The sequence below is a fragment of the Equus przewalskii genome, chromosome 1 (assembly GCF_037783145.1).
Source record: "Equus przewalskii isolate Varuska chromosome 1, EquPr2, whole genome shotgun sequence".
In the NCBI taxonomy this organism is placed as follows: Eukaryota; Metazoa; Chordata; class Mammalia; order Perissodactyla; family Equidae; genus Equus; species Equus przewalskii.
This window is the reverse complement of record NC_091831.1, coordinates 55,126,405-55,139,370: the sequence shown is the minus strand read 5'-3', so window position 1 is coordinate 55,139,370 and position 12,966 is coordinate 55,126,405. Positions and strand designations below refer to the sequence as shown.

Sequence of the window (12,966 nt, the reverse complement as noted above, 5' to 3'; positions counted from 1 at the left end):
AAGGATCCAGAGTTTCATACGTAGAAAATGATCTCTGCTAGAGGGGAAAAAATATGATCAATATCGTGAAGCCATGACAAAGTTTTTCCGTTATTTTATTTTTTAACTTCTCCAGATATTCCAGATGTTTAAAAGGTAGGTAAAGAGCAGAATAGTGAGGTCAGAAGTCCTACTCTTGCTGACTGTGTGATGTGTCATAAAGTACTCACTCACTCTGACCCTTGATTCTCTCATTTGAAAAGTGGCAAAATTCTTACCGGTCATGGAATTTTATGACATATAATCTGTGAGGAACCAAACACATTCTTGATACATAATATTGGCTTCCAAATATTTTTAAAAATCCGAACCACGATAATCAATATTTGCTCAATAAATTAAAAAGATGAAGGGTGTGAGGCATTTACAGAAGTCACGCATATGCTTGCTTGCACTTTCCACTATTATTAATTCCTTCCTAGTTACTTAGCCTAACATAAAGAAATGATGACTTAGCTTTATGTGAACTTTCAAAGCCAAATTCCTCTACCATTTGTAATTTTCCAAGATAGTATTATAATTAGAAATATTTTAATTTGAGATTTATTAATGGTAGAAAACATAACTTGGTGACATAATTTCGGATGATTACCTGCAATGAGTCTGAATTCTTTTCTGACCTATTTAATCTAATAATTATGCACCCTTACCTACTTTCAAATGCACGGAATAAATTTGGCAAGGATTAAGAAGGGGTGAAATATTCTTGAGTTACTGCCAGAGACTCAAGGCCTAGTTGAAGTTAGCTCTGTAGGTTTGTTAACCTCATTGCCAGAAAATTAACATTAATTCTCCCAGGAGAGCTGAAATTTCAAAGCCCCAAGGATTTTACTTATCCAGAGGAGGCAGGGTGGGTTCAGAGAGCAGGCTCTGGAGTGTCCCTTACCAGCGTGCCACTTATCAGCTGTGTGACCTCAGTTTCCTCCTCAGTAAAGTCAGGATAGTAATAGCTCCTGCTTCTCAGGGCTGCTGTGAGGATTAAATGAGACAATGAGTATAAAATGCTTAGCATAGTGCCAAGTCGAGTAAGCACTCAAAGAATATTAGCTATTATTCTGTATATCCCGAATAAAGTCGATAGAGAAAGTTCAGACCTCTAAAGAGAGCAGAACTGGCTTAGAATTTGGCAGTAGAAAACAGACAAGATGCTTTAAGTTTGAAGCTGACAATGTGTTGACCCAGAGGTCACTTTTGTTTAATAAATCTATGCTCCAAAGTTCAGAACAGTTTATCCTACCTGACATTTCAATTGATTAGAGCGAATTTGTTTAAGGTATCTCCCTTTTTGATCAATAATTGTATAACATAGTGGTATATTATGTGTAAACCTTGTTTTCTTGAAACAGGTAGATTGCAGATTCAAGACAGGTTTGTCAATTTGCTATTCTTTCTTAATTACCCTTAACTGGCATATACTCACTTTGTAGTTTCTTGAAAGCATTAAAAAAAAATCACTCCTAGGCTGATCCAGGCGACCACATGTCCACAGTATGAGTAAGCACACCCACAGCTGATGTTTAAACTAATGACATGAAAAGTGCATTACATATCAGCTTTGACTAGTTCATTTGTGTTGCCAGAGTGAAAAAGTAGTAGTTTCCATCTGTACTTCAGAAATTAAACATTTGCTTCTGAAAGATTTTATTTTAATTGGAGTTAATATTAGTTTATTAGTAAAAGGCTCCTAGAGGAGTTCAAATGAAATCATGTTGCAATAATGAAAAATCTATGTCGTGTTTTCCTTAAACTTCCTTAAATCTTTCTCTCATTATCTCACATGGTGGCGAAAACTAGACTTTGGCACGATTTTATATTTGTTTCTTTTTGCCAGAATCTACACAGGAAGATGACGGGGGCAGTTTCACTATGGCACAGGCAGTAGTAACAGATTGAAGGTGTTGACGGAGAGAGTTAGTTATTGTAGGGCGCACTTTGGGAGATGAGAAAAAAATCTGTTTTCAATGAGGAAGAATGTGAATAAAGTTTTGTCAATAATAGACCAACACAGATTTTGAGACCATATCTCTTTGTATTTAGCTATGTCTTTAGAGTTAGGAGAAGATGTCAAAAAATCTAGAACCATTTTGCCTGTTCTTTGGAGTTGCACTTTTGATGGGACAGTTTGCTGTTCACCTCTAGAACCTGAAGAAAATGTGAAATAACTGGACACATTTTCTTAAGAGCTCTCTCCTCATCTTAAAAAGTAAAGATTAGCTCATTAGATATGTTGAATGTTCTTATAAGTCCACTTAAACATATTTTTGGAGCTTCTTGAGTGTGAACAAAACATTGAAATGCAAGCTGAACATATTGCGTTGTACCTAAATTTTTGTCGGGCTTTTATATATACTCATTCATTCAATTACTCAATTCATTCAATTGCTTATCTACTATGTGCCAAGCTAAGCACTTGGGATACAAACAGAAAAAAGTTTCCAGGAACCATTGAAAACTTTTAAACAGTGTAGTGACATGGCTCATTCATAAAACAACTTATTGACCATCTATTTTGTAGAAGATACTGTTGTACTTAAGGCTAAGAGTAGGGTTTCATCAATAAGATTGTACTTAAAATGAATCTGATGGATGAGAAGAACCTAGGCCAGAGGACTATGGTGAGCACTCAAGCAGGAGAAAATGATGGCTAGAGGCAGTACGGCTAGAATTGGCAATGGATTTAAAAGATATTTATATGGTAGAGGAGATTGCACATGGTGGACATTTAGACATAGAAGGTAAAGGAGAGCGGGAGGTCAAAGAAGACACCTGGGTTTTTTTCATGGATGGCTGGGCACCAAGATAGAAAACCGTAGAAGAAAATGAAGTTTTCCTGGAAGAAAAGAATGTCTTTAGGTGTAGATAGGACAAATATGAGGTGTTATGAAAGATTCAGATAGAATTTTGCAATGGGCTGTTGGATGTATAGTCCTGGAATTTAGGGAAAAAGATCTAGATTAGAGACATACTTTGGGAGTCCCATCCATATATGTAAATGGGCCTTGTGGTTTGGGACTACTTGTCCTAGCAAAGTGGTGAGAGTTAGCTTCCTCCTTGGCTTTGTTATCCCATCCACTGAACGTGAGGCAGCGATTTGATGGAATCTCACTATAGAGCGGTAGTAGTCTTATCCAATAGAAATGTTTCATATCTCCACTCTCAAAGTAATAGTCAGTAGCCACATGTGTCTGTTGAGCACTTGAAATGTGGTAAGCGTGATTGAGGAACTGAATTTTAAATTTCATTTAATTTTAATAAATTTAATTTTTGATAGCCACCTGTGGCCACGTGCCACTTTTTATTGGACAGTATGCCTAGAGAAGGACAGAGAAGAGCACAGTGGATAATCTTGGCAGGTATCGTGGCTAAGGAGTAGGATATAGATGATACATTTTAGTAGGTGGAGGACAGAGGGGACTAGGATGGAGGATAAAACGTGAGTGCCCGTGTGTACCACCACCGTTTCCCCATATCAAGAACATAGCAAGCAGAATTGCAGGAGATGGTATGTCATACATGCAGACAATGATTTGCATTAGAAAAAATAGTATTTATCAATATTTTTGTAATAGATGAAATACGTCTATCTTCTAGGTTTAGATCATTACTCTAAAAATTAATCTGCTTTTATCCTTCATCTTCAAATGGGGCTTCTTCAATATAATATGTACAGTTACGTGTCGCTTACCAAAGGGGATACATTTTGAGAAAAGCATTGAAGGTGATTTCATCATGGTGCAAACATCATAGAGTTCACCTAAATTGAGTACAAGAGAAAATGATGCAAACAAGAGATGCAGTAAACACGAGACGTATGAGGCTGCTGCCAGCCTAACACAGCATACTGTTTTATAGAAAATGTTTTTTATAAGTAGAAAGAGACACTCTAAAATAACATAAAAAGTATAGTATAGTAAATACACAAGCCAGTAACAGTCATTTATTATTATTATTTATTGTCAAGTGTTATGTTCTGTACATGATTGCATGTGCTATACTTTCATACAACTGACAGCACAGTAGGTTTTTTTACACCAGCATCACCACAAACACGTGACTAATGCATTTCACTATGACCTTATGATGGCTATGAAGTCACTAGGCAATAGGAATTTTTCAGCTCCATCATAATCTTACTGGACCACCTTCATGTATGCAGTCCACTGTTGGCCAAAATGTCATTATATGGTGCATAACTGTGAAGTAAAGAGTTCAAATTTCTGTTCTGCTATATAGTAGCAGAATGATCCTGGGCAAGATTCTTGATTTCTCTGTGTCTCCACTGTTCAATTAAGTATTAACACCAGATTAATACTTGTGTTGTTTTAGGATTTAAATCATAGCAGATGCTTAAAAAATGCCTTAAGTCTACTGAAGAGTTAAAGAATGTTACTATCATTAATCTTAAAAGTAAACTTGGAGAAATCTTTTTGACTGAGACTATTTTGAAATCTTAATTTAAAAAAGGAAAATCTATGGATATTAGTCCTTACTAATAGATGCATCCCTACACTCATTCAATGTTGTATTTTTTAAGAAATATTTTGCATATGAGATTGCCTATTTCTTTGCATTGATCTTTTTTTTTTTTAAGATTTTATTTTTTCCTTTTTCTCCCCAAAGCCCCCTGGCACGTAGTTGGATATTCTTCGTTGTGGGTCCTTCTAGTTGTGGCATGTGAGATGCTGCCTCAGTGTGGTTTAATGAGCAGTGCCATGTCCGCGCCCAGGATTCGAACCAACGAAACACTGGGCCGCCTGCAGCGGAACGTGAGAACTTAACTGCTCAGCCACGGGGCCAGCCCCTGCATTGATCTTTTTGATGACAGGGAAAATATCTTACCAAAAGAAAGTTTACAGTATTTTTATTATTTCTATGAGTTAGAATTACTGCCTTTAAATGAATTTTATTGTATTTGGAAACTCAAATGCTTTCTTTCTTTAAATATCTTTATGTTCACAAGTTCAACTATTATTCACACCAATTATTTTCTGAATTTCTTGGGGCTTATATTGGATAGGATGAGAAATGATTATATGATCCCAGGCTTAGTAGAAATAAAAATGACATAAAGGAGAAAGCTAATCTTCTCAAACATTTCTATTGTTTTGACTCCTTTTACTTTTCAGAGATCCGAAGAAATAATTAAAATTCTATTAATCAAATATTTGTTTAAAAGTATGATTCTCCATTTCCTGGAAACTCCAGAAATCTGAAAATACAAATAGGATAATCTTCTCTTTCTTATTCATTTTAACAGCGATTCCTGAGTTTGTGACGCAAGTGAATGTCGCCTTGGAAGCCTTAAGTAAAAACTCTTTGGATGTGTTTGATGATAATCAGTTTGTGGACACCTCAAAGAAGATCTATGATACAATTCATGATATTAGATGTTCAGTCATGATGATTCGGGTAGGTTTGCTTTACCTTCCATTGAATTATTGCAACCCTCTTTACCATCTGGAATGCCTGGAATGATTGCAAGAAATGTTTTATTTCTATGCCATAATGTCAATGCTGAAATCCACTAGAACTTTGGAAATTCATATGTATCCCCAAAGTCAAATCTATTGTTACAGACAACACTTTGCCTTATGTATTTGGTTGTAGCTTACGCAAATGAGCACATTTAACTGCCATGTGTGCAGAAATGATAGAATTTGTCGTGTGCAGGATTCGTTGAGGTATCACATAGAACAATCAGGAGTGAAAAAAATACATGAACTAATTTGCTTTCTTTCCTTGAACAGAAAGGAAAGGATCGTTCTCATCATTGTACCGAAACTGGTAGGAAATGTGTTTAAAATGAGGTGTCTCTATAGCCACACTCTTCTCACGCTAGATCCTAGAATCACAGCGTGTTCTAAAAGAAATCTCACTTGGAGCTGCCAGGAACAACAAACACTTAAACTGCCCCAGTCTGGGAGTTGTCTGTTGAGGGGAATATATGTCATCTTCCCAAGGGTGTGAGTGAGCTGTTTGTTGTGGGCACACCCCATATACAGACCAGGATTATTTGTTTTTACTCAAATGTTGATGTGGAGTATTTTTTTTTTAAGTTATTTAAAAAACAATGGGCGTTCTTTGGAAAATGCATATGTAAAGATATGGAGATACCTTATCTTAAGATGAGTTCACCTGGAGACAGACCCTGAGGTAAGAATTTGTGTTATTATTAGTCTATTTAGGAGAAAGTGAGACAAAAAAATGTGAGGCAGGGAGGGGAAGGAAACCAATAAGGTGTAATTAGGCGTCGTTGCAGGCAACTGGGACTTGACCCCACTGGGGAGCACTGGGGGGGTACTATAGATCACGCTTCAGAGTTATCTTACCTGAGGCAAACAAAATCCAATCTATCCACCCATTCATCCTTCTTAAAGGCTACCTCTCCTCAGAGGTGTTAACCAGAGCCTCCTGCCTGAGCCAATCAAGCTCTCGTGACCAAAGTGACCAAAAAAAGCATCCCTCGGGCAGAGCAGCCAGTGCTTGCAGCAGGAAGATTCAGTAGGACTAGGGAGTGAAGTTGTTAAGTAAGACTAGAGTTCAGTTTGACAGCCTCTGGATTTAGCTGTCAGTAAAACCATAAAGATGGGACTAGAAGTGCTGAAGATATATGGGTGGAGCATCAACAGTGTCTGACAGGGACAGGCCTGATTGCCATAGTTAGGGTACACTGAGCAGTCCATAAAAGTGGAGCCATCTGGGGACCTTGTAAGGAAAAAGGCCAACAAAAGTCAAGGAGCCTGGCAGGGCAGATGAATGCCTATGGAAGAAATTGTAAGAGAAAGACTAGAGGAGTCAAGATATAGGACCTAGCACTTCAGAGCTTGGGAAAACCTGAAAGCAAGCCAGTTATACATATAAGAGAGAAACCTCAGGGTATCTACTTACAAGCGGCCTGGAAGTATTTGTTCATATGTGACTGGGAACTGTGGCACCATACCAGTACTATATCTGAACTGCAAAGTACCTTTATCAAACATTTCTTCTTCTAACAAAGGCTTTTATGTCTTACTCGTGTGGATGTGTGGACTAGCAGACTGGTAATAACCCAAAGCCGAGAGGATAGGTACAACCAGGAAAGAAACACTGAAAGTGTGAAGAAGACACGTGAACCTCAGGAAACAGTCTTACCAGAGTGCAACCCCTGCATTCCCAGAATCCCTGCGTCGATATTTGAGAACACAAACCAGTGAGACAGCATAGGTGAACCACGATAGGGAGTGTGTTTTTTTCCTGCAAAAGCTGTCTAGGGATGAAAAAAGTCTTATAATCTTTCCCGTTGGAATGCTTCAGTATTTAAAAATTTCCTTAGTATCAAATGGCTTACTTATAGCAAATCTAATTATCTTGCCATTATTTCCATATATTCCTCATATCTAGGAGTTCACTGTAGGGTAGGAGAACAATTTATTGTAATTATTCAGAGCCTTAGAGGGCAGTAATTTTTCCCTATATTCATCTCTTTTTCATGGTGAATACTTCAATTCATTTTAATTTTTCCTCATAGGAATAATTTAATATTTTGTGTTCTTTGTTAGTCCATATTTAACTTTTCAACAAACCTCTCAATGAGACAATCAAAATTAGGCACTAATTAGGGCCTGTCCAATGTCAAAAAAGTGAAAGACCTGCTCTTGTGTTATGGCTATTAATACAGCCAACTGCTCTTAGCCTATTTTTTCCCCTCTTAAACACCATAATTTGTGGATAGAAAATGGCTTCCTTTTATTTTTATTGTTTTACCCTGTTGTTACCTGTATATTCCTTCTCCATTTTGATTTGCTGTGTTTGCTCTTGGTCCTAAATCCTGATCCTATTAAACCTCACTGTGTTTCTAAATGATTCTTCATAGAACGTATCAAGTTGCTTTAAAATTTGGTAGTGACCATACCTAAATTAGCGTAAATTAGAAACATGAGATTATAATCTTAGTTCTTTCATCCAGATTACTAATAAAAATATAAAATTATATTGGCCCTTCACCTAACTTTAATCTCTGCTAGATATAGCTCCAGTTAAGGGCATTAGTGGGATTTTTTTTTTTTTTGAAAGATTTTATTTTTTTTCCTTTTTCTCCCAAAGCCCCCCGGTACATAGTTGTGCATTTTTAGTTGTGGGTCCTTCTAGTTGTGGCATATGGGATGCTGCCTCAGCATGACCCGATGAGCAGTGCCATGTCCACTCCCAGGACTCGAACTGGTGAAACCCGGGGCCGCCAAAACAGAGCACATGAACTTGACCACTGGGCCTCAAGGGCATTAGTGTTAAGAGTCCTTAGAATCCGATGTCCCATCCAACTGAGAACATTTTGGTAAGTGTATGGTTTGAAAGAATGTTTTTTGAATTTTGAAGTATAGGTATGCTTTCTTCAAACACACTCTATGTCCAAAAAAATAAAATAAATGAAAGCAGAGCTGCTGTACTTGAAACCGTGAAGGACAGTCCGGACACCCAGCGTCTCAGTACCTGCCCGCTAGGCCCCGGCAACCTCCAGGGGAACCGTTGCCGAGCTGCCAGAGGGATTCCTTGGAGGACGATCCACGAACCTCTGTTCTTAATTGCTAATTGGATCATAGGATGAAAAGTCTAACTCAGGCGCAGTTAATGAAAATCTGTCATTTTTTTCTTTGAGGACTGTCCCTTTATCATAGAAGATAATAAAATTGATCTGGTATAATCTTCTCTTTATAAGGTCAAATTTAATGCTGATCAATATCCTGACCTTAGAACTGCAAAGCGTTTGATGCTTTCTTCAAAGTATGTAAGAAGCTTCCGCATTAAGGCAATGCATTTATAATTATGCGAGTTCAGGGAGGGCTAGGCTATGCTCTGGAGAACGTTTGTGAGCGTTAGAGAATCCAATCCTATATGTGAATTTTCATGAGCGCTTTTCAGTGCCCTTGAGACAGTAACATACTAATTTAAGATCAGAGCCTGAAATTGTGTAAATGGTTTTATAAAAATAGGATTATAGCTGCCTTTCATATTTATTTTGATGCATAATTATGTTAGCAATTGTTCATATTATTCTTAAAAGTTTTAAGATAAATGTTGTGACATTTCATCTTACTATCTCCACCGAATTTTGTGTGTGGACAAATAAGGTTGTAGAATCTCATACTTACAAACGTCAGAGAGTAAGGAGTATTAAATATTTTTTACCTATCTAATATCTATGTGTAACTTTTACAATTATTGAGTCCATATAATACAACGGTTAAGACTAAAGCAAGTAACAAATATAACCAAACCTCAGTGTCCTCCTTTGTAAGATAAACTTTGTATTTAACCTACTTCAAAAGATTATGATGCTGAAGAAAAGAGCTAATAGAAATGAAGTGCTTGGTAAATAGCCTCTGACAAGAAGATAGCTACTAATGCTGTTGCCTCTGTGAGTAGTAAGAGCACTAGTGAAGCTCTTGTTCTTTTTGTATATTTTGAAGAATGACAGCTGTAGAAGCTATAGAAATATGCTTGTGGAGCAACATGAAGCCAAAGCCCCAAGAGGAACTTGAAGGGTGAAGTTCTAAACAAAGAATTATGTTTTTTCTCAAGATAAGGTTTATACTGACCTTGGATATCTGAATTAAAGACTATTTAATGCAAATTGTGCTTTTGGACCCATATTAATTTAAGCTAGCATTGTAATTCAACGTGTTGTTTTTATTAACCTCTTGAGACATGCAAGGAGGGCTCTCGATGTTTCATCTTTTTGGCAAAAGGTGCTTAAACAGAAATTTTAAAAGGACAACATTATTGAGTTGTAAGTGAGTAATACGGGTGGCCAGCAGTGAAATACTTACTTTCAAAAAGAGGAAAAGATTCAGCAAAAATTCATGCTGGAACAGGTACTCAGAATGTAGACTTCACATATTTTATTTGTGAATTTTCATATTTGACTTATCAAAAGCACACAGAGGGCCAGCCCTGGTGGCCCAGTGGTTAAGTTTGGCACGTTCCACTTCAGGTCCGGTTCTCAGGCACAGACCTACACCATTTGTCTATCAGCAGCTGTGCTGTGTCAGGGGCTCACATAAAAAGAAAAAGAGAAAGATTGGCAATGGATGTTAGCTCAGGGCAAATCTTCCTCAGAAAAGACGAAAAAACAAGCACATAGAAAATACGGAAATACTTTCCAAGACCAAATGTGAAGATTTTCAAGACCATCACTAAGTGTAGATTTTCTGTGTTAGTTTTCTAACTTTATAGATTGAGGAATGGGAACATATTTTAGATATCTCACTTGATGGAAGTTAATTTTTGAAGAAACAAAGGTAAATGAAATAAAAAAAGCATTTACATGGCTCAGTTTACATGAGCTATTTTTGCATCAATCATTTACATAGCTTCTAGAATTATAACATAGTTCAATATACAACGTCAGCTTATATAGCCAGAAAAATCTTTTGTGTCTGATTCTACTGTACCTACAGGAATGGATAGATTTATGGCTTCCACTGGAATTATATATAATTTTATTGATTTAGATTGCTTGCGCTGCCATAATTTTTCTGAACTTCTTTAATTGTCTTCTATAACTTCTTTTCCTTGTGACCTCAAAAATTCCTTTTGCTTTATGCTGAGGTGCTGTTTGTCTCCAAAGTCTCACACTCAAACTAGGGGAGAGAAAGGCCCTGATGGTGGCAGTCAGTCACTAAGTAGTGTAGAATGTTATCTCGTACATTGGAATTCTGTGGAATTATGTTCAGAAATAAAGAAATGGTGAGAAGAATATTGTGTAAAATCAAAAGACATGCATCCCAGCCTCAGTTTGACATGTTACCACTTCCATTCTTACTTTACATGATGTTGTTAGTTTCTTCACTGTAGGGGGCAATGAAAGCATACTATTGAATTACTACTTTCAGCCATCATTGCACTAAAAACGAAGGACAAAACATTGTTCCCTCAGATTAGGAACAAATTGAGAATGTCCCTGTTCCAATGCAATGAAATGTTGTGGATGTCCTAGCCAAGAGAGTAAATCAAGAAACAAAATAAAAATTATACAGACTACAAAGGAAAAAGTAAAACTGTATTTGCAAATTATATGATCAACTCCATTGAAATTGCTAAAAAAAATTTACAACAAAAAACCCCACCTTAGTAGAAATGATAAATGACGGCTTTTTTTTTTTTTTTTTTTTGATGAGGGAGACTGTCACTGAGCTCACATCTGTGCCAATCTTCCTCTATTTTGTACGTGGGATGCCACCTCAGTATGGCTTGATGAGTGGTGTGTAGGTCTGTGCCTGGGATCCAAACCTGCGAACCCTGGGCCACTGAAGTGGAGTGCATGAACTTAACCACTATGCCACTGGGCTGGCCCCAGAAATGATAAATGAATTTATCAAGATCACAGAATACAAAGTCAGTCTACAAAAACAAGGTCAATATACAAAAATATAATGGAAGGAAGGGAAAAAATGAAGATAAAGGAAAAATTAATGAAATATGAAAAGTACAATAAAGATATACAATGAAACTTAAAACTATATATTTCTATATAGTAGCAACTAACAATTAGAAAATATATCTTTTAAAAGTACAATATATCACAGCATCAAAAATAAAACAAACAGTGGTAAGTTTAAGAAACACTTTAAAAGTTTGTATTCTGAAAATTGCAAACTATTATTAAGAAAAATTAAAAGAACAAATATTTGGAGAGATTTATCATATTCCGTGACGGGGACACTCAATATTGTTAAGGTGTCAATTATTCCCAAATTGATTTATAGACTTAGTACTATCCCACACAAATTCCCAGCAGACTCTTTTGTGAAAATTAATAATCCAAGGTGGCTACGTGGATATACACATTTGTCAAAATTCATCAAACTGTACATTTAAAATTGCATGTGATTTGGGGCTGACCCAGTGGTGTAGTGGTTGAGTTCGTGCACTCCACTTTGGTGGCCCAGGGTTTGCAGCTTTGGATCCCAGGTGCAGACCTGCACACACTCATCAAGCCATGCTGTGGCGGTGTCCCACATGCAAACTGGAGGAAGATTGGCACAGATGTTACCTCAGGGACAATCTTCTTCACCAAAAAAAAGCATATAAATTACATTGGAAAATTGATTTAAAAAATAAATAATATTTCACCCATAGTCAACACCTTAGAAAACAGGTAATGTTAATTAGATAAGTTCCTGCCAAACTATATTAATGAGGACTAATTAGAAAGACCTGAGTGGATTATTGAAAATGCTGATACTTAGAATATTATAAAATCAATTCCTTTCAACTTTATAACAGACTGCTTGCCGAATATCTCTATTGTATGGGTCCTCTTTTGTTGATTTTTATTTCTCATGTTTGTGAATCATTATATGTTATCTTAGATCAGGGGTTGGCAAACTTATGGCCAAATTTGGTCCACCATCTGTTTTGTACGGCCTGTGGGGTAAGAATGGGTTTAATATTTTCAGACGGTTGAAAAAATTTAGGACAGATGAATATTATTTTCTGACATGTAAAAATTATGTGAAATTTGAATTTTGAAATACAGTGACACCCATATATATCTATGGCTCTGTGCTATGATGGCAAGGCTGAGTAATGGCAACAGACACCATATGACTCACAAAGCCTAAAACATTGACTATGGCTATTACAGAAAAAGTTTACTAACCCTAGTCTTAGATAGTCTGTTTTGGCCCTTTGCCAAAATCTTGATTTGTTTTTCCCAGGCTCCAATCACCCCTTTACTAGTTTTCTCTTAAAAATCCAATCATGCCAAATATTTGAATATTAGAATCTCTTTCCTTCAAAGTTCCTGAAGTCATGTGACCACGTGGAGTAACTTCTGCTAGTCCTTCCTATTCCCAGTCAAGGGTTCCAGGCTCCTTTCTCCATCCTACTTTCCACCCTGCATTCTCCAGATCCTCTAATTTCATTACCCTTTCTTTTCTAGGTCAGTAT

At 36.7% G+C, this 12,966-nt stretch overlaps 1 protein-coding gene across 23 annotated transcripts in view; it reads left to right on the top strand.

Annotated features, from left to right (window-relative positions):
- CTNNA3 (catenin alpha 3) overlaps window positions 1–12,966 on the top strand; it is a 1,517,748-nt gene that overhangs the window by 1,209,482 nt on the left and 295,300 nt on the right. For all 23 annotated transcript variants that reach the window (XM_070563754.1, XM_070563769.1, XM_070563716.1 and 20 more), the window contains one exon: window positions 5,297–5,448. In XM_070563754.1, coding sequence (XP_070419855.1) covers window positions 5,297–5,448 — 152 coding nt within the window. The remainder of the gene's footprint in view (window positions 1–5,296; window positions 5,449–12,966) is intronic.